Source organism: Moschus berezovskii, chromosome 28, assembly GCF_049115385.1.
Source record: "Moschus berezovskii isolate FMDL1 chromosome 28, NW_MosBer_1.0, whole genome shotgun sequence".
NCBI classification, from domain to species: Eukaryota; Metazoa; Chordata; class Mammalia; order Artiodactyla; family Moschidae; genus Moschus; species Moschus berezovskii.
In genome coordinates, this window is record NC_142487.1 from 6,155,120 (window position 1) to 6,182,987 (window position 27,868).

The window sequence follows — 27,868 nt, forward strand, 5'->3', positions numbered from 1 at the left end:
CACACACCCAGGTACACAGATCTATTGCCAGAGGATGGAAGCTTTACTGTCTTAAGATGTTTGAGCACAGATGTCTGACCATTCATTGACAGGTCATTAATCTATGCAAATACCAAGTGATCCCTATGAATTCAGGCTTAGAAATAAGAATAATAATTTTTTAAAACACTAAACAAAGACATCAGCAGTAACAGTGCTGAGTAAACAGAGCCTATAAACGTGTTTAGGCAAGTAATTAAACAAAACACAGTAGCAACACATTTGGGGAAAATTCAGAATCCAGAATTTTTACAATATGTTATCTATTATGCCCTATTTTCAACAACAAAAAAATTATGAGACATGACAAGAAATAGGAAAGTGTGACGCACGCTAGAAGAAAAAAAGCAGTAAATAAAAATTGTCTCCAAGTGCACCCTAATATTGGATTTAGCAAAGACTTCAAAACAGTAATTAGAAATATGTTACAAAAAAAGGAACTATATTCAAAGGCTAATTAAGGAAACCATGTTTAAATAATTAAAGGAAAGTATTACAATAATGACTCAAAAAGAAAGAAGGTCAATAAAAAGATAGGAATTGTGAAATAGGGTCAAATGGATATTCTGGAGTTTTAAAGTACAATAACTTAAATCAAAAAGTTATTAAAGGGACCCAAAAGATTTTACATAAAAGAATAAAATTATCAGGTAAGCTGAAGATAGTAACTATCTAATCTAAAAAAAAAAAAAACAGAAAAAGGATGAAGAAAAAATACGTTGTCAGACAACATCAAATATATCACTATCTGAGTAGCGGTAGTACCAGAAAGAGGAGAAAGAGGAAAAGGGCAGGAAAAGATATTTGAAGAAACAATGACTTAAAATTCCCCCAAATTTGCGTAAAAATAGTACTCTGTGAATCCAAGATGCTCAACAAACCCAAGTATGATACTCCCAAAGAGATACACATGTAGACATATCATAGTCAAACTGTCAAAAGCCAAAGCCAGAGAGAAAACTAGAAAGTAGCAAGAGTGAAATGATTCATCACATACAAGGGAACAAGGTATTAATGACTGACTTCACATCAGAAACTATACATCCCAGAAGACATTCGTATGACATATTTAAGTGCTGGGGGGAAAACTAAATCAAGAATTTTATATCCAGCAAAACCACTACTCAAAACTGAAAACAAAGTAAAGACATTGACAGAGATAGAGAATTCATTGCTGGCAGACCTGCCTTACAAGAAATGCTAAAGCAAATCTCTCATATATCACAAGGAAACATGACAAATGCATTTATGCCAAAAAAATTAGATGACTTAAATGAAATGGAAAAATTCCCATAAAGATTTAAATGACCAAAACTAACTCAAGAAGAAATTAAAAATCCTAACAGATCAATAACAAATAAGGAAATTGAATTAGTAATTTATCTATGCACAAGGACTTCTCTGCAGGTCCAGGGGTTAAGAATCCACCTTGCAATGCGGGGGGCCCAGATTCCATCCCTGGTCGGGGAACTAAGATCCCACATGCTGTGGAGCAACTAATCCCACATACTAGAGAGCCCATGTGCCACAGCTAAGACCCAACCGTCCGTCCGTTCCGTTCCGTCGCTCAGTCGTGTCCGACTCTATGCAACCCCGTGGACTGTAGCCTCCTAGGCTTCTCCGTCCATGGGATTCTCCAGGCAAGAATACTGGAGTGGGTTACCGTTTCCTTCTCCAGGGCCAACACAGCCAAATAAATACATAAATATTTTTTTAATTCCATGCACAATGGATAGCCCAGGCCTAAATGGTTTCATTGACAAATTACAAGAACTATTTAAGGAAGAAACAAACCAATCATTTCCATGTTTTTTAAAAAACAGAAGAGAAGGAAACACTTCCCAACATTTTCTATAAGGCCAGTATTACCTGATATCAAAGCCAAAGACATTATAATTTTTTAAAAAACTACAAACCAATATCCCTCATACACATGGGTACAAAAATCCTTCACAAAATATCAGTAAACTGAATCCAGCAACATATAAAACCAACCAGAATTTAGCTCAGGGATGCAAGGTTGATTTAATATCTGAAAATCAACTAGTGTAATACACCATATTAATAGAATAAAGAACAAAAACCACACTATCATCTCAATAGATGCAAAAAAATTTTGACAAAATTCAGTTTTCCTGCATGTTAAAAACTCTCAACTAAATAGGAATAGAAGGGAACTTCCTCTATCTGATAAAGGCCATCTATGAAAAATCTATAACTAGTATCATATCTAATAGTAAAAAACTAAATCCTTTCTTCCTAAGATGGGGAACAAGGCTATGATACTTGCTGTTGCCACTTCTACTCAATATTGTACTGAAGTTTACAGCACAGCGAAGAATAGTCGAGGCAACAGTTAAACTGAGAAATTGGAAAGCAAGTCTAACTTTAGTTACAGATGATATAACCGTGTATATAGAAAATGGTAAGGAATACACATACACACACAAATGCTAATGCTAATAAATGAGTTCAGCAAGGTCACAGGATACAGAATCAAAGCACAAAAATCAATTACACTTCTGTTTGCTAGCAGTGAACAATGAAAAAATAAAATTAAGACAACTCCACTCACAATTCTATCAAAAAGAATGAAATATTTAGGAAAAATTTTAACATAGAAGTACAAAACTACACTGCAGATTACAAAACCTCATACGATAAGTGAAACAAAAATCTAAATAAATAAATATCCATGTTCATGGACTGAAAGAGTCAGCAGTGTTAAAATGGCATATTTTTCAAAATTGATTTATGTTTTCAACAGAATTTTTATCAAATTGCTAGAAGACTTTTCTCTTTGTATAAATTGACAAAGTGATCTTAAAATTTATATGGGAATATGAAGGAACTACATAGGCAAAACATTTTTTGTAAAAGAGGAACTCAGTTTGAGAACTTACATCCACCAATTTCAAAACTTTTTATAAAGCAACAGTAGTTAAGAAAGTGTGGTACTAGCCTAAGGACAGGCATACAGATCAATGCAACAGAATTGAGAATCTGTAAATAAACCTTATTATTTACAGTCAATTGACATTTTTCTTTCCAAAGCTCTTTTTCTTTATTATTATTTCAAAACTTTTTATTTTGTATTGGGGTATAGTCGATTAACAATGTGATAGTTTCAGGTGAACAGTGAGGGGACTCAGCCATACATGATCAATTTATTTTTGATAAAGGACCTAAATGATTTAAGGAGAAAAGGATAGTCTTTTCAACAAATGGTGCTATGACAATAGTCTATATGTGAAGGGATGAATTTAGAACTGAACACCACATACAAAAAAAATAATTCAAAATGGATATTTTGAAATGTAAAGCTAAAATTATAAAACTCTTAGAAAAAAAAAGATAAGAGAAACTCTATGAAGCTCCCTGGCTACCTGATGCAAAGAGCTGACTGATTGGAAAAGACCTTGATGCTGGGAAAGATTGAGGGCAGGAGGTGAAGGGGGCGACAGAGGATGAGACGGTTGGATGGCATCATCAACTCAAAGGACATGAGTTTGAGCAAACTCCAGGAGATAGTGAAGGACAGGGAAGCCTGGCGTGTTGTAGTCCAGGGGTCACAAAGAGTCAGATGTGACTTAGCGACTCAACAACAACAACAGTAATGTTGAATAAGCCAAATTATGCTTAGATATAACACCAATAGCATGAATAAAAAAGGAAAAAAGTGACAAACAGAACTTCATCAAAACGTAAACATTCTGGTATCTGAAGGATACTGTTAAAAGAATGAAAAGACAAGGCACAGAATGAGAGAAAATATTTCCAAACATATATCTGAGAAAGGAATTATATACACAATATTTAAATAACTCTGACAACTCAATAATAAGCAAAAAAATTCCAATTTAAAAATGGGCAAAAGATTTGAACAAACATTTCACCAAAGAAGTACACAAATGGCTACCAAACACATTAAAAAGATGGTCAACATCATTAGCTATTAAGCAAGTGCAAACTAAAACCACAGTGAGACTCCACCACATACCTAAAAGAATGATAGAAAATAACTAATGTGGATAAGCTGGAATCCCTGTACTTTGGTATGGGAATGTAAAATAATATAATTGCTTTGGAATAGAGTTAAGTTGTTTCTTGTAATGTTAAACATAAACTTAGTACACAGACAAACTGATATTTTAAAAGGTGCAAGAGAAGGTAGATTTCAAACAGAAAGCCTTAACTTGCCATAATAATTTCATTTATTCAACAGAAAACTTACTTTTTATCCACTGTGTGCATAATTCTATGCTTGATGCTGGTGTGGGAAGGGAATATGAAGATTACATATTAAAGACTTGTTTTCTGAGACCTTTACTGTCTAGTAGGGTGGCAAATGCTACCAGCCTGATGTGTTGTATTACGTCAATCAAAGGAGAAAGGATGGAAGGACAGAAGGCAGGCAGGCAGATAAGCAGAAGGAGCAGAGCAAACAAAAGTTGAATTTACAGGCTTGGAGACAATTTCTGTCTGGGGCTATCAGGGAAGCCTTTGTGGAAGAGCTGGACATTGAAAGATGGGTAGGTCATCCCAGCATGACACAGAGGTGTTTGCAAAAGCTTGAAAACAGAAGTTCCATTTTCATTGCTGACTTATCTATACGTTGCCACTAGACTTTACTGAGTGGCCACAATAGAGCTGAACTCATTTTTATTTTTCTACCATTTTTCCTGTAAAACTGCCTCTCCATATATATTTACAACTTGGCACTGCTGTATATGGGCTTCCCTGGTGGCTCAGATGGTAAAGAACTCACTTGCAATGAGGGAGATCTGGGTTAGAACCTTGGGTTGGGAAGATTCCCTGGAGGAGGGCAAGGCAACCCACTCCAGTATTCTTGCCTGGAAAATCCCATGGACAGAAGAGCCTGGTAGGGTACAGTCCATGGGGTCGCAAAGACTTGGACATGACTGAGGGACTGAGCACTGAGCATTAATCAACTATTAGCTGGATCCTCCTTTGAGGTGCTCTTGCTTTCTCTTGTTTCAGCCAGAAAGGCTGGTGTGGAAAAGATCAAGTCTGCACCACTGGTTCCCTTGGGCTCTCAGAGCTTGGGGATCTCCGTGGGGAGGCTCAGTTACACCCACTGCTCAGCCAGCAGTGAACAGAGCTACCGTTTCACCTCCGGGTGCTGGGAGGTGACTGCACCGCCCTTCCTCCACCTTTGGCTTCTCACTCTATTCCTACTCCTTAAGGGGACATGTCTTCCTTCTCACAGCCTGATTCACCTGCCTACAAAAGATTAATGCCATTTTGGGGTATCTTATATCCTCTAAACTTGTATTTAGCCTGCAAAAGAGACTGATGGATAGTATTTTCAAAGTAGAACAAAACAGAGGAGGCAGAGAGCTGAAGCCTGTCTTTCTGGGCCTCGTTATCTGTGGAAGGAAGTGTTGGGAGCTGGCACGAGAGACCCCGCCCATGACAAGGTCTTGGCTTGAGGAGCTGGCACACAGGGCCATCCAGACCTCCGGGGATTTCTCAGGGCCGCCCCATCATCTACTCCCCAGCCTCCATCTTTTCTTCTACTGTGGGCAGGAATCCCTTAGAAGAAATGGAGTAGCCATCATGGTCAACAAAAGAGTCCAAAATGCAGTACTTGGATGCAATTTTAAAAACGACAGAATGATTTCTGTTCATTTCCAAGGCAAACCATTCAGTATTACAGTAATCCAAGTCTATGCCCCAACCAGTAACGCTGAAGAAGCCGAAGTTGAACGGTTCTATGAAGACCTACAAGACCTTTTAGAACTAACACCCAAAAAAGATGTCCTTTTCATTATAGGGGACTGGAATGCAAAAGTAGGAAGTCAAGAAACACCTGGAGTAACAGGCAAATTTGGCCTTGGAGCACGGAATGAAGCAGGGCAAAGGCTAATAGAGTTTTGTCAAGAGAACGCACTGATCATAGCAAACACCCTCTTCCAACAACACAAGAGAAGACTCTATACATGGACATCACCAGATGGTCAACACCGAAATCAGATTGATTATATTCTTTGCAGCCAAATATGGAGAAGTTGTATACAGTTAGCAAAAACAAGACCAGGAGCTGACTGTGGCTCAGATCATGAACTCCTTATTGTCAAATTCAGACTGAAATTGAAGAAAGTAGGGAAAACCACTAGACCATTCAGATATGACCTAAATCAAATCCCTTATGATTATACAGTGGAAGTGAGAAATAGACTTAAGGGACTAGATCTGATAGACAGAGTGCCTGATGAACTCTGGACGGAGGTTCGTGACATTGTACAGGAGACAGGGACCAAGACCATCCACATGGAAAAGAAATGCAAAAAAGCAAAATGGCTGTCTGAGGAGGCCTTACAAATAGCTGTGAAAAGAAGCGAAGCGAAAAGCAAAGGAGAAAAGGAAAGATATAAGCATCTGAATGCAGAGTTCCAAAGAATAGCAAGGAGAGATAAGAAAGCCTTCCTCAGTGATCAATGCAAAGAGATAGAGGAAAACAACAGAATAGGAAAAACAAGAGATCTCTTCAAGAAAATTAGAGATTCCAAGGGAACATTTCATGCAAAGATGGGCTCGATAAAGGACAGAAATGGTATGGACCTAACAGAAGCAGAAGATATTAAGAAGAGGTGGCAAGAATACACAGAAGAACTGTACAAAAAAGATCTTCACGACCACGATAGTCACGATAACGTGATCACTGACCTAGAGCCAGACATTCTGGAATGTGAAGTCAAGTGGGCCTTAGAAAGCATCACTACGAACAAAGCTAGTGGAGGTGATGGAATTCCAGTTGAGCTATTTCAAGTCTTGAAAGATGATGCTGTGAAAGTGCTGCACTCAATATGCCAGCAGATTTGGAAAACTCAGCAGTGGCCACAGGACTGGAAGAGGTCAGTCTTCATTCCAATCCCAAAGAAAGGCAATGCCAAAGAATGCTCAAACTACTGCACAATTGCACTCATCTCACACGCTAGTAAAGTGATGCTCGAAATTCTCCAAGCCAGGCTTCAGCAATATGTGAACCGTGAACTCCCAGATGTTCAAGCAGGTTTTAGAAAAGGCAGAGGCACCAGAGATCAAATTGCCAACATCCTCTGGATCATGGAGAAAGCAAGAGAGTTCCAGAAGAGCATCTATTTTTGCTTCATTGACTATGCCAAAGCCTTTGACTGTGTGGATCACAATAAACTGTGGAACATTCTGAAAGAGATGGGAATCCCAGACCACCTGACCTGCCTCTTGAGAAACCTGTATGCAGGTCAGGAAGCAACAGTCAGAACTGGACATGGAACAACAGACTGGTTCCAAATAGGAAAAGGAGTACGTCAAGGCTGTATATTGTCACCTTGCTTATTTAACTTATATGCAGAGTACATCATGAGAAATGCTGGGCTGGAAGAAGCACAGGCTGGAATTAAGATTGCCGGGAGAAATATCCGGAACCTCAGATATGCAGATGATACTACCCTTATGGCAGAAAGTGAAGAGGAACTCAAAAGCCTCTTGATGAAAGTGAAAGAGGAGAGTGAAAAGGTTGGCTTGAAGCTCAACATTCAGAAAACAAAGATCATGGCATCTGGTCCCATCACTTCATGGGAAATAGATGGAAAAACAGTGGAAACAGTGTCAGACTTTATTTTTTGGGGCTCCAAAATCACTGCGGATGCTGATTGCAGCCATGAAATTAAAAGACGCTTACTCCTTGGAAGTTATGACCAACCTTGATAGTATACTAAAAAGCAGAGACATTACTTTGCCAACCAAGGTCCATCTAGTCAAGGCTATGGTTTTTCCCGTGGTCATGTATGGATGTGAGAGTTGGACTGTGAAGAAAGCTGATCGCCAAAGAATTGATGCTTTTGAACTGTGGTGCTGGAGAAGACTCTTGACAGTCCCTTGGACTGCAAGGAGATCCAACCAGTCCATTCTAAAGGAGATCAATCCTGGGTGTTCATTGGAAGGACTGATGCTAAAGCTGAAACTGCAATACTTTGGCCACCTCATGCGGCGAGTTGACTCACTGGAAAAGACTCTGATGCTGGGAAAGGTTGGGGGCGGGAGGAGAAGGGGACGACCAAGAATGAGATGGCTGGATGGCATCACCGACTCTGTGGACATGAGTTTGAGTGAACTCCGGGAGTTGGTGATGGACAGGGAGGCCTGGCGTGCTGTGATTCATGGGGTCGCAAAGAGTCGGACACGACTGAGCGACTGAACTGAACTGAACTGAACTAATGCTTAGTAGTCCTCTGTGCTTTCTAAGAATTCTTCTGACTCCTGCTCAAATATCCCCCTTGAAGCCTTTGCATGGCAGTAATACAGTCCCTGAGGGTGTATGGGCCCTATAAACAGGCCAGGAATGAAGAAAATATTTTTACACAGAACATCCTAATCCGTCTGGCCCTGTTGGGGTTATAATTGTCAATTTAGAATTTAGAATGCTCAGGACTGCACAAAGCGCCCCCGGCATAAAACTAAGTCTGCCCAGTACTGAGGCTCCCAAGATAAGGCTTGCTAATAGTTTTTACAGTTGACTAACTGCTACGCAGATAAGGCCATTTTCTCATGCCTTGTGGCCTTGATGTCTTAAAAGCCCATTGTTTGAGAGTTATGCATGAAGGTGCTGACTGTTCTAGAAGATGGTCTATGACTACATTCCTGGCACAATTGTATCAAGACAATCCCTCCTCCCTTTTTAGTATTGCCGGTTTTAGGGTATATAAGCACTGATGTAAAAAAATAAAGTAGTCTTGATCCTGCACTCTACCAAGACTCGACTCTCTTTTTTTCTTCCTTTTCTCGCCGACGCTCATCTCGCTGATGCAGCTCATCCTGAGGGTGTCACTGGACTCTGTCGGGGCTAGACCCCGGCAAGGAAGGGCTTGAATTAGATGAGCTTTTAGTCTCTTCCTGCTTTAGCATTCCACAGTTCTATAGAGTCATGACGAACTGTCAACTGTATGAAAAACTGGTATTGCCAGGAGTGCTGCTTCTAGTTCTTTCTTCACAAACAAGCCACAGATTTACAGCAGTGAGAGTTGAAAATTGATGCACACTGAATGCTACCCTCTTTGGACTTAGGGTTTGTTTGGGGGATTCAGAACACAGACCAGTTCCTTTTAAAGAAATAAGACTGACAACAAACCGGCCCATTTCTAGGGGGAATGAAAGAATAATTGGCTTTCTGTTTTCCTTGGATTTTCCCCAGACCTTCTCCCACTATATAGGAAGTAATATGGCTCATCATTTTCTTGGTACTTAAATTCTGGAAGACAAATCCCAGAATGCTACATTTTCTACCCAGGAACTATGGTGCCTTTTCCTTATATATGATAGTTAGATCTTTCTTTAGAGAAGAGGCTATATTTTAATACCTCTTGATTTATTGCTAAGTTGTGTCTGACTCTGTGTGATCCCATGGACTGTAGCCTACCAGGTTTCTCTGTCCATGAAATTTCCCAGGCAAGAATACTGAAGTGGGTTACCATTTCCTTCTCCAGGGGATCTTCCCAACGCAGGGATTGAACCCTGGTCTCCTGCATTGCAGGCAGATTCTTTTCTGACTGAGCCACCAGGGAAGCACTGTAGGGGTGGATTTTAATCTGCTTAGAATCAGACAATAGGTGTCTACCATAACCTCAGAGGGTTGAGAGACCCATCATCCAAGAAATATGCTGTGTTGTCCCCTGGAAGTTATTCATTCCTACTTATCAAGCATAACAAAATAGTTCTTTTTTCTTCCCATCTTATTCAAAAGAGAGGATTTTGAAAACACTGGTTTCCATATACCACATTCCCTGTAAACATCTGCCTTATTTCATCCTAATTCCATATAATATTGGCCCTAGGAAGGGATCATCAGCTCACACACTGGGCTGTCTATTTATATGTAGTTTTTCTAGTGCAGTGGTGGTGACCTTTGTTGAGTCACAGAGTTCTCTGACAATATGATGAAAGCCAGGATCTCAGCAAAAAAAAAAAAAAAATCTCATCTGGACCTAATTTTACATATAATTTCAGATCATTCAAAACTCTTTTGAAACCTATTCACAGACAGGCTAAGAACCCTTGCATAAAGTTTGCAAAGTGGTCATGAGTACCATTTCTCCTTTCATCTCTAATAGTATTTGTGAATTATTAACATGAAACAATAGTCTTGTATCATTTTTGTTTTCCTGAATCACTTTCTTTAATTTAGCTTTTTCCTCACTGTGACTAAGAACAAAGGCATTTAGAATAAGCCTTCCAGAATTTATTTTACAACTTTTGGCTCAGAATGCAGTTGGTAACCGATCTGAGCTAAAACCACAGTGACACTGAACAAGCCATTGTTCTTAAGCTTTAACTGAGGTCAGCCAAGCTGTGGGCACATATAAATCTCCATAGTTTCCACTTTACTACCAGGACATCTAACTACAAAGCAGAGGCTAAAAATGGATCAGGCCCAGTGTTCACATACATTCCACAGAGCTGCATTTCCAACTCCACACCAGTTTTAATTAACAACACTCTTTAACAACCCCAAAAGAAAGATTTCATTTAGCAGGGAAAAGTTGCTCCATTTTGAAAAATCAAAAATACAACCTGAAAGAATTATAAAGATTTTGAAATGTTCAAAGATTATTATCTGCACCTGTTAGCTCTAGGTCTAAAAAAAGAAAAACTAAAATACCCCCAGGATTAGGTTAGCTTTCTTTTCTTTTACATTGCATTACACAAAGGAAAAAAATATTGGCATCTTCCCTTTCTTCTTTTTAGGTCCACATTTCTACTAATAAGTGGAGTTGTTCAAACATACCAAGCCGTTAATAAATACCTATCTACCTACATAAATACTTAAACAGCAAGAAGGAACAAGATGTGAGGTTGACCATAGAAATAATTATAGTTCCACTTCCTACAGAAAGTTTATTATCTGAGGTTGTTTATAACTAAAATGGCTAAGTCTTCCAAAAGGCAAAATAGAGCAAATGTTTTCTGGATAAAATACAAAGATACTCGAAGGTTCAGTTACTAATGTTTGATATGATTTATCAGATTGTAAATAAATATGAATGGTGCATATATGGTTAAAAGAAGAATTTAGGAATAGAATTTAAGAAATAAAACTCTCTTTAACAAATTCATAAAACTCTATAGACTCTACAGCATTGGGGGAATGAAATAAGTATACATGAGTTATCTTAACAATTGTACAGTAATGAAAACATCCATTTTCTACATTTTCTATAGATTCAGCACAGATGGACCAGGAAAATGGATATTTAAAACATAATCCTATTATAAGACAGCTGCTTTCCTCAGAGAGATTCTTAAACATACGTATGTAACATTCTTCAGAGGAACACATGGTACTATCACATAGCACGGTGCCCATTCCTGTTTCATTTGGAAAGCAGGTCATTTGAAACAAGGGCCAAAAGAAATGAATTCACCTCCTCGCTGACAATATTTCCATATTTGCAGCCAATCTGAGGTCCTTATGAATATCCCATGGCGGACATAACCCATGAAAACGGGATTGGAAAACTATCCTATTCCATTTTAAGTGGAATTTCAGAATGTTGCCATCACACATTCCAGGTAAACTCCAGAGACTTTGGTACTGGACATGGAGAAGCTCCCAGAAGGTCGGTGCTACACCCCCAAAAGCACAGCTGTACATCAGGTGCTGATTAACCCACAGGGATACAGGAGTTTCTGCTTTCAGAACCAGTCCTTACTTCTGTTCATACAAACCACTGTATTATTTCCTCAATCATTTTTCTAGTTCCTAGAAGTAAACACCTCTCCCAGCTACCCTGACAGATATTATGTGGACATAAATTGTATAAGACTTAAAATAATATCTGTTTATAACAAATAATGTAATATATGCCAGACAGAGGAGATCTGAGGCAGCAGCTGGTAACTGACCACACAGCCCAGGAATTCTTACGTTTGGAAGTTCAACAATCCTATCTGTGGACTATAGATAGACATTTAATAAAATCACATGAATCTTACAAGTGTTTTTTAATCTCCATGACACATTTCGCTCGGGATACTGAGAAAATAAAAACTGGCTTGGACTGAGAAAGTACAAATCCAGCCAGCATTCATCAGGCTGGAACAAGACACAGAGAAGCCAATCTCGAGGTTCACAGGAAACACTTCTCCCGGTGACACTGCTGCAGTAGAGGGTTCTGACAACCTCCTCTGCGTGACCACAGACTCACCAAGAAACTTTTCTCCAATATCAAAGATTATAAGCAGGTTTGTTGTTTGAAATTTTTTTAGGAAGAATGAGATATTGCCTCTTTTCATGGAGGACCTCAGAAGCAGATTCAGTTCTCAGCCCATGTGCTGGGCTCCTAAGAGATTTCTAGATATAACAGTCCTCATTTATCTCAACTCGACTGTTTCCAAAGCAACAGGACACTGATTCACTTTTTAGACCAGACCTGCATCTAAATCCCACTCGTCCTAGAATTGTACTGAAACTCTCTTTTTCTTTTCTTTTTTTAAGCTTTTAAATTTATTTTGGGGTATAGCCAATTAACACTGTTGTGAAAGTTTTGTGTGAACAGCAAAGGGACTCAGCCATACATATACACGTTTATTCTCCCCCTAACCTCCCTCCCACCCAGGCTGCCACATAACATTGAGTCGAGTTCCATGTGCTAGTAGGACCTTGTTGGTTATCTGTTTTAAATATAGCAATGTGTACATGTCCATCCCAAACTATCTCTTCCCCCTATCCTCCCCCTGGGCAACCATAAGTTTATTTTCGAAGCCTGTGGGTCTGTGAAAGTCCGTCTTTTCCTCTGGTGTGGGGTCTCCCTCATGGCAATGGGTTGATAAATCTAATTCTGTCAAAATATAGGTTTGTTCCTGGTATTGTTAGGCTAACTGAGATAGGGCCATTTTTTTATAAAATGTTCCAGCTAAAGAAAATATTTGCTGCTTGAATAACAGTTTGGAATTTTGATGCTGGCTTTCAGATACAGAAAGAATAGAACACATCTCAGCTGCAGTTTGGGTTCCTGTGGTCTGTGCATTTTAAATCCTATTCTCATCTAAGTTGAAAGTTGTGAGGGCCAGGAAACCTGCTGAGAGTGTCAGAAATGTTTTTCCCAACTCTGCTGCTGCTGAATGTTGAACACAACCTGTGGCAAAACTCTGCTTCTAGCAATATCGCAGTTGGCAATTCAAGCAAGACACCCCAGGGCGACTGCAAAGCTCTTTGTGAAACTCAGGCAAGCAAGAGAAAGGGGAGTCCAAGACATAAATCCCAGGCCTTCCAAACACATGGTGTGACCTTGCTCCACACCTGGTTTAAAGGTAGGGCTGCCAGACCCACAACGAAATGAAAATGTAACCTGGGGCATGAGGTGGGGGTGGGGTATTCAGAGAGCACGGCTTTGCCCCGGTTTGTAAGGCTGCTTTCACATACCCGTGGGAGTAGCCATAGTCTGAGGCCGCCTTGTGACTGACTGCAGACGAGAGGGCAAACTCGGAGGCCCGGGAGGCCTGATGCTGGTAGGATGCGGCTGACGCCTGGCTGAAGGCCGCTGACTCCTGACGGTGGGCCGCGGATGAGCGGCTGCTGTAGGCGGTGGAGCCGTGGGTGTAGATGGCTGAGCTTTTCTTCTCCTGCTGGTACTGGCTCATGGTGGCGCTGAGGTCCTTGCTGCGGTAGCTGCGGTCATAGTGCTGGTGAAGCTTCTGATAAAACGGCAGAGACATCATGTGCCCCCAGGGATCCAGGCAAGCTGTGAGAAAGCAACAGGTTTGAGATATACTCTTAAGGAACTAACTCTCTAGAACAAGGCATCTAAATCAGTAGGTGAAAATTACTACTCTTTTATTTCTTCTGAAGAGTAAGTGGAAAATTATGTGGTTAGTTTAGCTGTTTACTCAGTTAACTCCCTGCTTCAGAGCTCTGATGTATCCCCTTCTATCATTGTGCTGCCTCCTTTTTAAATACCTGGAGGTCTTTACAAACTTTCCCTGTTGTGCTATTTCAATGGATATATGTGGATACACGTAAATGTGCTGTCGTGCCCAACTCTCTGCAACCCCTTGAACTGTAGCCCACCAAGCTCCTCTGTCCATAAGATTTCCCAGGCAAGAATACTTGAGTGGGTTATCATTTTCTTCTCCAGGGGATCTTCCTGACCCGGGGATCAAACCTGAGTCTCCTGCTTCTCCTACACTGGCTGGCAGATTCTTTATCACTACCACCTGGAAGCCCGCTTTAATAATATATATTTCAATTTTTCTGGCATTTCCTTCTGATGGGGACTTTACCTGAGAGATTGTGTAATAGTGGAGAGTCTGTATCCAGCCAATGTGGCTTTTATTCAGCAAATAATTACTGAGCACCTACACTGAGCCTGGTACTATTCCTGCCCAGGAGATAGATGAACAAAACAACAAAATTCCTGCTCTGATAACCCTATATAGAACCTTATATTCTATTGCAAGTGATAGACAAATAGAGAAAATTAAGTGTAAAGTATATTAGAACCTGCTTAATGCTATTGAAAAAATAAAACAGGAACATGGCATGGGATGCCATTTAAACAGCATCATTGGGGATCATGGTGATGACTGCGCATGAAGGTGACACCTGAGCATGAGAATATCTGGGATGGGAGAATTATTCTGGATGGAAGACCACTGCACAGGCACCAGGGGGCTGTGAGCCTGCCTGCTGCACTGTACTCAGGAAAGGCGAGTACGCCAGTGAGGCTGTGAGGAGTGAAAGGGTGCAGGGACAGGTACAGAAGATGGTGTCGGTGGGGGAGGGAGGAGGGTCGTGTCCTACAGGTAGTGTAAGGACCTCAACTTTTATTCTGAAAGGAGTAAGGAATCATTGGAAGGTTCTGAGCTGAGAAACACTCCTCCTGAGTCTGAGAATAGATTGCTGAGGAGCAGCAGTGTAAGCCAGGAGGCCAATGAGAAGGCTGGCATGGACTGAGTTCTATCTCCCCAAATCCATATTTGAAGTCCTAACCTCATGGCTGGATTTAGAGATAGGATCTTTACAGAAGATATGAAGTTAAATTGAGGTTATTAGGGTAGGTTCTAATCCAATAGGACATGATTGCCATCGCTGTAAGAAGAGGAAATCAGGACACAGATATGTACATAGGCAGAGGGAAGACACAAGAAGATGGACTATCCGCAAGTCACGGAGAGAGGCCTCAGAAAAGACCAACCCAGCTGACTCTTTGATCTCAGATTTCTTTTTTTTTTTAATCTTTATTTTTTTAAATTTTTATTTAATAAATGGTACAAAGCACAATGTCAAAAACATTAACAGTTAAAATTTCACCAAATGAAAAAATACTATAGAATATACAGTTGTAAAAAGCTACATTAAGTTATTTTACAACTGCCTCAAGCTGCAAAAAGAAAAAAAACCCAATGCCATACCTAAGTTATCCCTCTCTCAAAATAATGCCATTTATGTTATAAACCATGAGCACCCCATCAAAAGACGGGAACTGCTTTTGTTAATTCATATATATATATATATGACTGTATCACTTTGCTATACACCTGAAACAAACACAACACTGTAAATAAAATATAGTACAATATAAAATAAAAATAAGTAACAGACCTTTGGGGCTTCACACTGAGTTAGAGTTCCTATCAGAGGGATAACAGCACCACAACCGTACTGAATCCTCATGAAGGAGGCACACGAATGACTGGATTACAAGAGTTACAGGAATGAGAGCTACTCACTTCCCAGAAACTATAGCTCACAGAAAACCAACAAAGGCACGAGATACAGACCATTTACTTATATGAATGTGTAAAATTCAAGAAAGTCCACATTATTCCTACAACATGTTGAAAGTGCTTCAGAATTCAGATTTCTAACCTCTGGAATTGTGAGAAGATAAGTTAATGTTGTTTAAACCACCTGGTCTCTGGTGCTTTGTTACAGCAGCCCTAGCAAATTAATATAAAGGCCACTGCGATAGTCCAGGCTAAAGATTATAGTGGTAGCAGTGAAGTGTGAGAAGGGATCCAACTCTGCATATTTTGTAGGTAGAATCAAAAGTATTTGCTGAAAGTTCTGGAATAGGGTATGAAAAAGAGAGGAGTGAGTGACAGCTCCAAGGATTTTGCCTGAGTAACTGGAAGATTAAAGCTGCTATGAACTGAGATGAGCAGGATTGTAAGAAAACAGCAATTTGGGATGGAAGAACAGGAAGCTGGTTTGAGACAGTCTACATTTGAGATACCTGCTAGACACCCAAGTGGAGAGATAAGGTGGGATGTTGGACATGTGACTCAGGAATACAGGGTAAAGGTCCAGGATGGAGACCTACAATCGGGACTCACCAGCATATAGATGGTATACAATGCCAAAGAAAAAAAAAAGAATGAAAGTCCTAGGACTGATCTTGGAGGATGCTTATATTGATATTAACAAGCCCTCTCAAATCTCACAAATGCTTCAAAAAGATATGGTGTCAAACCAGAAAAAATTCCACTGAGAATATAAAGCCTCCTACTCTTCCTGTATTAGAGAAGAAAGTCAGTCAGCAGCGTAGCAGTTTGCATTGTGAATTTGAGCTAACAGTCCTACTGAAAATCAAAGATGGGTTTGCTTAACATAGAGATGGGAGACTTCAGATTGCATTATCTTTCTTTAGAAACCTGTCCACTGACTGGAGCCTATCAGCCATACTAATAACCCTGGATGAAGTAATAGTTTTATGAAAGCCACCCCCTTCCATCATTAATACTTTGTGCACGTCCTTAATTTTTTACATGTAAAATTAGTTGTAATCAATTTTTCAAATCTTTTACAAAATTCTAAATGAGGACTGAATCCTTCTAAACTTGCTACATTGTTTTTGGTCAAGCTTAAAATCTTTTTATTTGAAGTGAAAAGTAGGCATGTATTCCCTAGAGAAGAAAATCCAGTAAACTTCACTCCAGAAATATTTATATTAAGGCTCATGAAAGATATCAGTCTACATGGCATTTCCCAGGAGGAAAAAAATAGCTACTTGCAAACAACTTTTGCTTCAACCCTTAAATAGACTGCTATTTTCTATTTTAAAATATACAGAATAATGATCAGGTATAATGAATAATTATTAGATAAATTTTTATAGAAAAAAGTGGACTCTATTAATATCAAAGTATATAATATTAGGCATTTATAAAGCTATTTGGTAAATTTGCGTAATGATACATAATATACTGCAACACAGAAAATGTTATTTGAATGATGTCCAAATAAACAATGAATGACCTTCTTGTGTATTATAAGCTAAATTCAGAACCCAAATAACTTGAAATGCTGTTAATTTTCACGAAATAAAATCTTTAAATGTCTTGCCTCAATTCCATTTTCCATTCTCTTTATTTCTATTCCCCCCCCCCAATATATTTACTTTTAATAGTACTGAACATTCCAAGCACAGAGATAATATATTGCAAGTAAACAGGTTTTGACATTATGTCAACAGAGCTGGTTGTCACAGCTCTGACCTCTGGAACAAAGGTACAACTACCTTTTGCTTCATTAAGTAAGTAAGGATTAACCCCCAACACATGACAGCCAGAGTGCGTTGGGAGGAAAGATGGTTTGGTTGTCTTCCATTCCTTTAAGACCTGTGTTGTTTTTTTTCCCCTGAAAATAATTTGGGAATTTAGGAAGAAACACTAACTCCATAGTTGTAATTGTGACACAATACTTTTGTACAGGAGTTAGAGACTGAAAATTATAAAAATTCTTCACAGAAAGTGTGAACTTTAGGGTCATGATGCAGGGATCTGCGTTGCCTCTGATATACTGCTTAGCCATTTTCCGATTAGAAATACCTCCCAATGCACCCTTACATTTATCCACATGGCATTGTTGGGGCAAAAATCACTGAATTAGAAACTTGAGACTTCAGAGTTAACCTACTCCTTTTGATCAAATTTGTAATCAGGCAGCACTATAGGCTTATGGAGGATGGAAAACACATGATTTCCTGTTTCCTCACCCATTCCAGATTTCAACCAAACCGCCGAACTGTAACTTGGAAAGAGTACTTGACTCGCGCTTACAGTTCTATCTGAGACAGCTACTGTTTTTTATAGCTCCAGGAACAGTAGCTTAATTTTAAAAGAATCCACTGATCTGAGAGAAGGGCTGTGCCAGCACAAACTGGCACCCTGCTGCTCACATTCCTTCCCTGGAGCTCCACTTTCCTATTTCTCTGCTATTCTGACATCTCTTGGAGAAAACTGCTGAGCTCAGAAGACAGAAACCACATACACCACAGTGCTATTGAGCACATAAAATATCAAATGCACTCTTCTGCCTCAAGGTCACACTTACCAGTTTGCAAAGGATTGATGGTGGTGGAAATGTTCTGATGTGACCGTGGGGGCTGGATGAGACAGTGAAAAACCCACGTAGGTCGAATCCAAGAAAAAGTTAAGAGTCGGGGCTAAAAAAGACAGGACCCTGGGGGCCAGTTCAAAAATAATGCATGTGGTCAGGCAGTAGAATGTCAGAGCCACACAGCCAGCCTTTTATGGCTAAGAGAGTAGATAAATATAGCAGCAAATGGGGATTACAGTCCTGAACGGAAAGGAAGAGGAAGGCCCTGGCAGGTAGCTGCCACAGTAATATAATGACATGCATGCCAGTCGGTGGGTCTGGTCTGATTAAGCTAAATGTAGGACTTGTACTTGGCTATATGACCTATTTTCAACATCATTTTACCACAGCATATTTAAAAGTGTAATAGAAAGAGTGGTTTGTGTTGAGAGCTAAAAATAGGTGTAGTAATCTGATTCCCAAAATGAACTTCATGGAATTTTAATACCAAGATATGGTTCTGAATGTGCTGTTCATAATCCATGAGCAATACATTTAGGAGACAACGTGAAGAAAGAACAGGGGGCTGACTAGAGGCAAGCAGGGAAGACATGGGTTACATGTGGTGAAAACTTTGCCTTGATGATACCCAGTCACCATTTCTCTCATTTCAGGAAAATTTACCAAGTAGGTCATATTACAGTTTCAAGTTTGAATCTTTGATTCCCTATTCATTAACTGAAGCCTTTAAGAAGCAGCATGTTTTATCTTACCTAAAGTCAGAGTATGGTCAGTCTTTCTAACAAGAGATTCTCTTTCTTTGATTTTAGACCATTTCACAAATTCAGAGGTGATGTTACCTGCTGTTGAGAACCTGCACTTTGGACTCAGACCAGATCTTGGTTCTAGGCCGTCAACAGCACTTAATAGCCATGTAACTTTAAGCAGTTTATTTCTCCTTAAGCTTCATTTTCTTTCTCTATAAAATGGGAATAATAGCATCCAAATTATGGGACTGCTGTTGGAGATCAATAATGCAGCTGCTGTTGCTAAGTCGCTTCAGTCGTGTCCGACTCTGTGAGACCCCACAGACGGCCTCCCACTAGGCTCCCCCGTCCCTGGGATTCTCCAGGCAAGAACACTGGAGTGGGGTGCCATTGCCTTCTCCGCAATAATGCAGAGAAAACGCTTAACCTAGTTATTGCGTCAAATGAAGACTTAGTAAATGTCAATTACTGTTACTGGTAGTAATAATTTGAAAGCTTATTGTTCAGAATATATGAAATGAGCATATATTCTGTGTGATATTACATGTGATTCATGTGATATTACATCAACTTAACACAGATAGCTAGTGTCTATCAAAATATTGAACAGACCTACTACTGTAGCCTGCTTTATAATTCCTTTCTTGATGATAACTACAATTAACACTGTCGAGAACCTAGCAAGCGCCAGACACTCTGATAGGCACCATACATACATGATCTCATTTAATTCTTATATTATCCTGTGAGGTAGGTATCATATCTCCCATAGCTAAGGAAACTGAGGCTTCGAGAGGTAAAGTCATTTACCAATGAGCACACAGTTAGTAAATGACATATATGCCCTTCATTCAGAGATATTTGGATTCCAAAGGTCATGTACATTTTGTCATGGATTATCTTGGCCTCTTTCCAATGACATTTTGTCTATGAAACTAGGTATTTTCAAATGATCTTTCAAGTACAATACAGGTCTCCACTCATAACTGAGGGTCAACTTGTATGCTACCCAATCAATGTATATAAAAGAATATATTTCACTTGGTCCTGAACAAATTCAATCCAGCATTTATTTAACTAAATACACCTCTAGCTATTATGCATAAGAACATTTTTGCTGTCTGGAATCCATAGGAGAATTTTCCAAGCTTTCTGTTCTCCAAGTATCCATTTGTTCTCTAAACATTCAATACACAATCACACTGATTCTTCCAAGTTTTATCCACCAGCCATTGTAATGGTTCCCACTGAGTCATTTCTCTAGGGAACATGGTAAGTTGTTTCAAATCTCCTTGAAATAGAAAGAGAAAAAGTAAGCAAAAATAAGAGATAAATATCCGTAATACCAGCTAATATTTAATAAGCATTTGCTAGATGCCAATATTAATATTAACTGCTTTATAATATTTTATTTAATTATAACACATAACACTTCATGGTTATGATTTAGAGAGATTAATATTCTTGAAGTAACACAACTAGAATGTGACAGAAATTCAAACCCAGGTCTGCTCTACATAGAGTCCAGCTTCCTATATATATCATACCATACTGTCTTTCAACCATTTAACTCTGTGTGTATGTATAGATACATAGATAGAGTATGCTAATAATGTCCATTAGAAGTAAGAACTTTTACCAAAGAGTCTTAGTTATAGTTCCTATATGACACACAACTATTAGGTCAAGATTTCCTGGCTACATATATCAACACATTGAAATATTTATTGAACTTTAATCCGTTAAGAAGGCAAAATGACAGAAGTCCACACACGCTTGTGGAAAAACTAAAATATCATTTATTCATTGACACTTAGGATCCCAGTGGAAATCAAATAGTCAATTTTAAACAAATGTACAACAAGATTTGGCAAAAGAAGTATAATCTAGAGCCAAGCAAATCTCTGGAGTAATGAAGTTTCTGCTGTAGCACCATATGGATTCAGCCTTTTCTAACAACATATTTTGGGTTTCCCTGGTGGCTCAGACAGTAAAGAATCTGCCTGCAATGCAGGAGACCTGGGTTCAATCCCTGGGTTGGGAAGATCCCCTGGAGAAGGGAATGCCAACCTACTCTAGTATTTTTGCCTGGAGAATTCCAGAGGAGCCTGGCAGACTACAGTCCATGGAGTCGCAAAGTCAGACATGACTGAACATGCACACACGCATATGCACATGCACTGGAAGCATAACAACATATTTATCCAAAACATAAATATCCAGGTAATAAAATACCTACTGTGGTGTACTGCATAATAAAACTGAAGACAAAAAATCAGTGGTGCTTTGACAAATCAATAATTATGATTTAATCAAATTCCCTTCAAGATGGTAGTGGTGGTTTAGTTGCTAAGTCATGTCCGACTCTTGCGACCCCATGGATTTTGTAGCCCACCAGGCTCCTCTGACATGGGATTTTTAAAGGCAAGAATACTGGAGTGGGTTGCCATTTCCTTCTCCAAGGCATCTTCCCAATTCAGGGATAGAACCAGAGTCTCCTGCACTGCAGGTGGTATCCTGCATTAATCTGACTTAATCATGATGCCCTTTCAGATGTGTGATTACTTTGAAAACTTAATGGAATGTTAATCTATTGTTAATCTCAAATTTCCCAGAAAAACATCTAATGCAAAATATTGTTTTAAAAGCATATAACTATACAAGTCTGAAGATTTAAAAAATATTTGCTTCTAAAATTACAATTAGTTTTTTAAGAAAGCAGTTTTAAAGTAGATACCTCCTCTCTTCAAACTAACTGTAAGGGTTGTTTTGTGGTTTAGTTGATTAGTCGTGTCCAACTCTTTTGCAGCCCTATGGACTGTAGCCCACCAGGCTTCTCTGTCTACGGGATTTTCCAGGCAAGAATACTGGAGTGGGTTGCCATTTCCTCCCACAGGGGATCTTCCCAACTCACAGATCAAACCTATGTCTCCTGCATTGGTAGGCAGATTCTTTACCACTGAGCCAACAGGGTGTTAACATTTTTATGTGTGAAGCGATGATTTTAACCAACTGCAGTGTACCCTAAAAGCCAAAATAAATGTACAAATTATATTTAGGCACCTAGAAATTTTGTTTTACAATAGAAGAGGAAACAGCAGCAAATTATTATTCTATACATGAGGGAATAAGAAAAATATTCTTTAGAAATAATGTAAACCAAAACAAAAACTAAATTCAAGCTGAAATCAAGAAAGTTTATTTAAGTTGCTGGGGGTCTTAGTTAACAAATAAAACCCATGATTCAATAGTTTGGGAAAAGAAAGATCTATATTTATTCAGTTTGATTCATAAAGCATTCATTGAAAACCAAATAATGTATCATGCACTGTGCTATGGTTCAGAGGTGACTAACTCACGTTCCCAAAGTAGACACTGTGTAGTTGGGTAGATAAAGATTACTTACAAATAACTATAGTACCATGTGATAGAGGAAATGATGAACACAGCATATAAGGAAAATGTGAATGGTTGTTATATCTGTACAAAACCAAACCAAAAGAATTCTTCTCCTTTAAAAGATAGGAATCAGGGACTTCCCTGGTAGTCCCGTGAGACTCCATGCTGCCAATGCAGGGGGCCCAGGTTTGATCCCTGGTCAGGAAACTATTAATAGATCCCTCATGCCTCAACTAAAGATACCTCATGCTGCAACTAAAATCTGGATATAAAATCAACACACAGAAATCCCTTGCATTCCTATACACTAATAATGAGAAAATAGAAAGAGAAATTAAGGAAACTATTCCATTCACTGTTGCAACGAAAAGAATTAAATACTTAGGAATATATCTACCTAAGGAAACAAAAGACTTGTACATAGAAAACTATAAAACACTACTGAAAGCAATCAAAGAGGACACTAATAGATGGAGAAATATACCATGTTCATGGATTGGAAGAATAAATATTGTAAAAATGAGTATACTACCCAAAGTAATTTATACATTCAATGCAATCCCTATCAAGCTACCAAAGATATTTTTCACAGAACTAGAACAAATAATCTCACAATTTGTATGGAAATACAAAAAACCTCGAATAGCCAAAGCAATCTTGAGGAAGAAAAATGGAACTGGGGGAATTAACCTGCCGGACTTCAGGCTCTACTACAAAGCCACAGTCATCAAGACAGTATGGTACTGGCATAAAGACAGAAATATAGATCAATGGAACAAAATAGAAAGCCCAGAGATAAATCCACGCATCTATGGACACCTCATCTTTGACAAAGGAGGCAAGAATATAAAATGGAGAAAAGACAGTCTCTTTAACAAGTGGTGCTGGGAAAACTGGTCAGCCACTTGTAAAAGAATGAAACTAGAACACTTCCTAACACCATACACCAAAATAAACTCAAAATGGATTAGAGAGCTAAATGTAAGACCAGAAACTACAAAACTCCTAGAGGAGAACGTAGGCAAAACACTCTCCGACATAAATCACAGCAGGATCCTCCATGACCCACCTCCCAGAATACTGGAAATAAAAGCAAAAATAAACAAATGGGACCTAATTAAAATCAAAAGCTTCTGCACAGCAAAGGAAACTATAAGTAAGGTGAAAAGACAGCCTTCAGAATGGGAGAAAATAATAGCAAATGAAGCAACTGATAAAGGATTAATCTCCAAATTATACAAGCAGCTCCTGCAGCTCAATTCCAGAAAAATAAATGACCCAATCAAAAAATGGGCCAAAGAACTAAACAGACATTTCTCCAAAGAAGACATAAAGATGGCTAACAAACACATGAAAAAATGCTCAACATCCCTCATCATCAGAGAGATGCAAATCAAGGCCACAATGAGATACCATTTCACACCAGTCAGAATGGCTGCTATCCAAAAGTCTACATGCAATAAATGCTGGAGAGGATGTGGAGAGAAAGGAACCCTCTTACACTGTTGCTGGGAATGCAAACTAGTACAGCCACTATGGAGAACAGTGTGGAGATTCCTCAAAAAACTGGAAATAGAACTGCCATATGATCCAGCAATCGCACTCCTGGGCATACACACCGAGGAAACCAGAATTGAAAGAGACACATGTACTCCAATGTTCATTGCAGCACTGTTTATAATAGCCAGGACATGGAAGCAACCTAGATGTCCATCTGCAGACGAATGGATAAGAAAGCTTTGGTACATATACACAATGGAGTATTATTCAGCCATTAAAAAGAATACATTTGAATCAGTTCTAACGAGGTGGATGAAACTGGAGCCCATTATACAGAGTGAAGTAAGCCAGAAAGAAAAACACCAATATGGAATTTAGAAAGATGCAAATGATAACCCTGTATACGAGACAGCAAAAGAGACACAGATCTATAGAACAGTCTTTGGGACTCTATGGGAGAGGGTGAGGGTGGGATGATTTGGGAGAATGGCATTGAAACACGTATGTTGTCATATGTGAAACGAATCACTAGTTCAGGGTCGATGCATGTTATAGGATGCTCGGGGCTGGCATGCGGGGATGACCCAGAGGGAGGATAAAGGGAGGAGGGAGGTGGGAGGGGGGTTCAGGAGGGGGAACTTATGTAAACCCGGGGCAAATTCATATCAATGTATGGCAAAACCAACCAATATCATATTGTAAAATAATTTGCCTCCAATAAAAAATAAATTAACTACAAAAAAATAAAATAAAATAAAATAAAATCTGGCATAGTCAAATAAACAAATACCTTTTAAAAAATAAAAGATAGGAATTAAAGGAGAAAATCTAATATATCGCTCATTGCTAACCTATTATGCAAGGCACATGCTAGGTACAGGGAAGCAAAATGACTGACACAGGCCCTGTCATCAAGAATTTCTAAATACTACGCAATTTCTCCCATACAAATGCTTTTAACAGAAGGCAAAGTTTAGCTAGATCATTCAGTGAGCTCTTTTAAGCTATAAACTAACTGTATCCTTCCTATCTCAGAGTGGCCTAATTAAAAATTATATATATATATAGACATTCGGCATCTAGTCCTTTGCTCACTGAGTGACTTTGAAAAGACATTTCCCCTCTCTGAAGCTCTATTTTCTTGCCTATAAAATAAAAAATTGAACCAGAATATCTCTAAGGTGTTTTCTAGACCAAACCAGATATAAACTGTGCTTTCTATCCATCCAAAAAGTAGTTGTTCTTTTTTTTTTGCCCGCTTTGTAAGCTGACTAGTAACATCCTATGTTTTGAAGGGAATAAAAATAAACCCTCCTGCCTCCAAGAATTCTGCTTCTACCTGTTCATTCACGACTGAAATGCTCTCTCCTGAGAGTGTCATTTTATGAATTTAAATCCCAATTGTATTGAAAATTACCCAGAAAGACATTTCAGCAGATAATCAGTTAAGTTTTTGTGTGACAGGACAGAGTCTCAGTTTTCTTGTGGATAGAGTGGTGAGAATAGAGGGGTGAGGAGATGGTTAAAAAGGACTAGAGGAGGGGACCAAGGGTTCTTATCAGAAGCTAGATGTCATCTAGTTATGAAATGAGCTCGATCTAAAGTAGATGAACTAGATCTAGATCTAAAAATTAGATCTAATTCTAATTTTGCCTGTTTCTGGGCAATAGCCAAATTAAGCCAAAATTGTCAACGTCTTATCTCAGGACCCACAGGCTGTGAGGGGCCCATGTGAGCACCCACCCAGGCTAGGGATGGGGAAGAACTGCTGGGGCTGACAGCTGATCCTGAAAGGGATCAATCCCGTGACGTGAAGCGCTGGCAGAGGAGCTGCTGGGATAAATTACCACCTCCTGCTCAGACCCCGCTCTACTGTCCTGTCCCCCAGACTAGACTCCAGGCCACCAGGAAGCAGACGCATAACTCCACAGTGGTCTTGGTTTTCTGTGGAATGCTACACATGTGGCTGTAGAAATGAAATTAATTTCTATTCTTTACCAGTTGCCCTAGTTACCTCTCCTTAATTCCCTCCCCCATCACAAGAACCTTCATCTTGCTTATCCAAATCCTCTTCCTCTGTATTTTTTTAATAATTAGTGCCAAGAATTGTGAAGGCATACAATAAATATCATTCAGCCTAAAAAGGAATGAGATCCTGATTCAAGCTCACAACATGGAGGAACCTTGAAGACATCACACCAAGTGAAATAAGTCAGACGCTAAAGGACAAATATTGTATGACTCTACTTATGTGAGGTTCATTGGGTAGTTAAATAGAGACAGAAAGTAGAATGGTGGTTACCACTGGCTTGGGGAAAGGGGAATGAGAAGTTAATGTTTAATGGGCAGAGTTTCAATATGGGATGATGAAAAAGTTGTGAAGATGGATGGTGCTGATGGTTGCACAACAGTGTAAATGTGCTTGCTGCTGCTGCTGCTGCTGCTAAGTCACTTCAGTCATGTCCGACTCTGTGTGACCCCATAGACGGAAGCCCACCAGGCTCCCCCGTCCCTGGGATTCTCCAGGCAAGAACACTGGAGTGGGCTGCCATTTCCTTCTCCAATGTGTGAAAGTGAAAAGTGAAAGTGAAGTCGCTCAGTCGTGTCCGACCCTTAGCGACCCCACGGACTGCAGCCTACCAGGCTCCTCCATCCATGGGATTTTCTAGGCAAGAGTACTGGAGTGGCTTGCTATTGCCTTCTCCGCTAAATGTGCTTAATGTCACCGAACTGCATACTTAAAAATGGTTAAAATGGTGAACTTTCTGCTATGTATATTTTCCCATACACACACAAAACAGAAAGGTCAGCAATTTTACCCTGCTTATAAGCTAACAAACTAACCTGCTACAGTTTCACTGATGCAACAAGAGAGGGACTCCTGGTCAGAGTTAGAGAACTTTATTAAAATTGATGCTTTTGAAATGTGGTGTTGGAGAACACTCCTGAGAGTCCCTTGGACTGCAAGGAGATCCAACCAGTCCATCCTAAAGGAGATCAGTCCTGAGTGTTCATTGGAAGGACTGATGTTGAAGCTGAAGCTCCAATACTTTGGCCACCTGATGTGAAGAAATGACTCATTTGAAAAGACCCTGACGCTGGGGAAGATTGAAGGCAGGAGGAGAAGGGGGCAACAGAGGGGGAGATGGTTGTATGGCATCACCAACTCAATGGACATGAGTCTGAGTGAACTCCAGGAGTTGGTGATGGACAGGGAAGCCTGGCATGCTGTAGTCCATGGCGTTGCAAAGAGTCGGACACAACTGAGTGACTGAACTGAACTGATTACTCAAAGCAATTAAAAGCCAGCATTAGCACATTCTTTACTGGTTTGACCAACCCCGTTGTCACAGGGCAACATGAAGAGGGCCAGGTGACACCTGCACACACACTGGGTTGCATCATGAGAGTGGGACTTTGAGCTTAGGGAACCCAAATATTTTATAAGCAGCAAGCATGCCTGTTCTTTGCTCCAGAGGCAGACATTTTCTTTACTGTACATGGAGAGGGGCCATGCCTGCCTTTGCCACAGAGGAAGACACTTTCTCTACCTTCAAACATCCCTGAAAAGACAGCTTTGAACCAAGGGAAGCCAGGGGCTTACTTGCAAAACGTGCTGAAACATGACTAATGCATGAGGATCATCTCCCAGCAATCAACATATGCTCTTCTTACCAAAAATGAGTTTTTCTTAAGTGAGAAACAGACTAGAGATCAACAGATATGAATCTCTGGTTTCAATTTATCTTGAATTTCTCTGTAACATTTTTATGGAAGTGTACTGAGCAACTGAACTGAACTGAACTGAACTGAATTTGCATACCATAAAATTTATTGATTTTGA

The 27,868-nt window shown here is 39.5% G+C and overlaps 1 protein-coding gene across 2 annotated transcripts in view; it reads right to left on the reverse strand.

The window, feature by feature from the left end:
* MYOM1 (myomesin 1) overlaps window positions 1–18,574 on the reverse strand; it is a 123,879-nt gene extending 105,305 nt beyond the window's left edge. Inside the window, exons 1-2 of one of the 2 annotated variants that reach the window (XM_088833416.1) lie at window positions 18,374–18,574; window positions 13,463–13,781 (exon numbers count right to left, since the gene is read on the reverse strand). In XM_088833416.1, the coding sequence (XP_088689542.1) occupies window positions 13,463–13,758 (296 nt within the window). In that variant the 5' untranslated portion in view covers window positions 13,759–13,781; window positions 18,374–18,574. The remainder of the gene's footprint in view (window positions 1–13,462; window positions 13,782–18,373) is intronic. The other variant, XM_055417149.2, reaches the window with a different exon arrangement.
* Window positions 18,575–27,868: the final 9,294 nt, after the last annotated feature.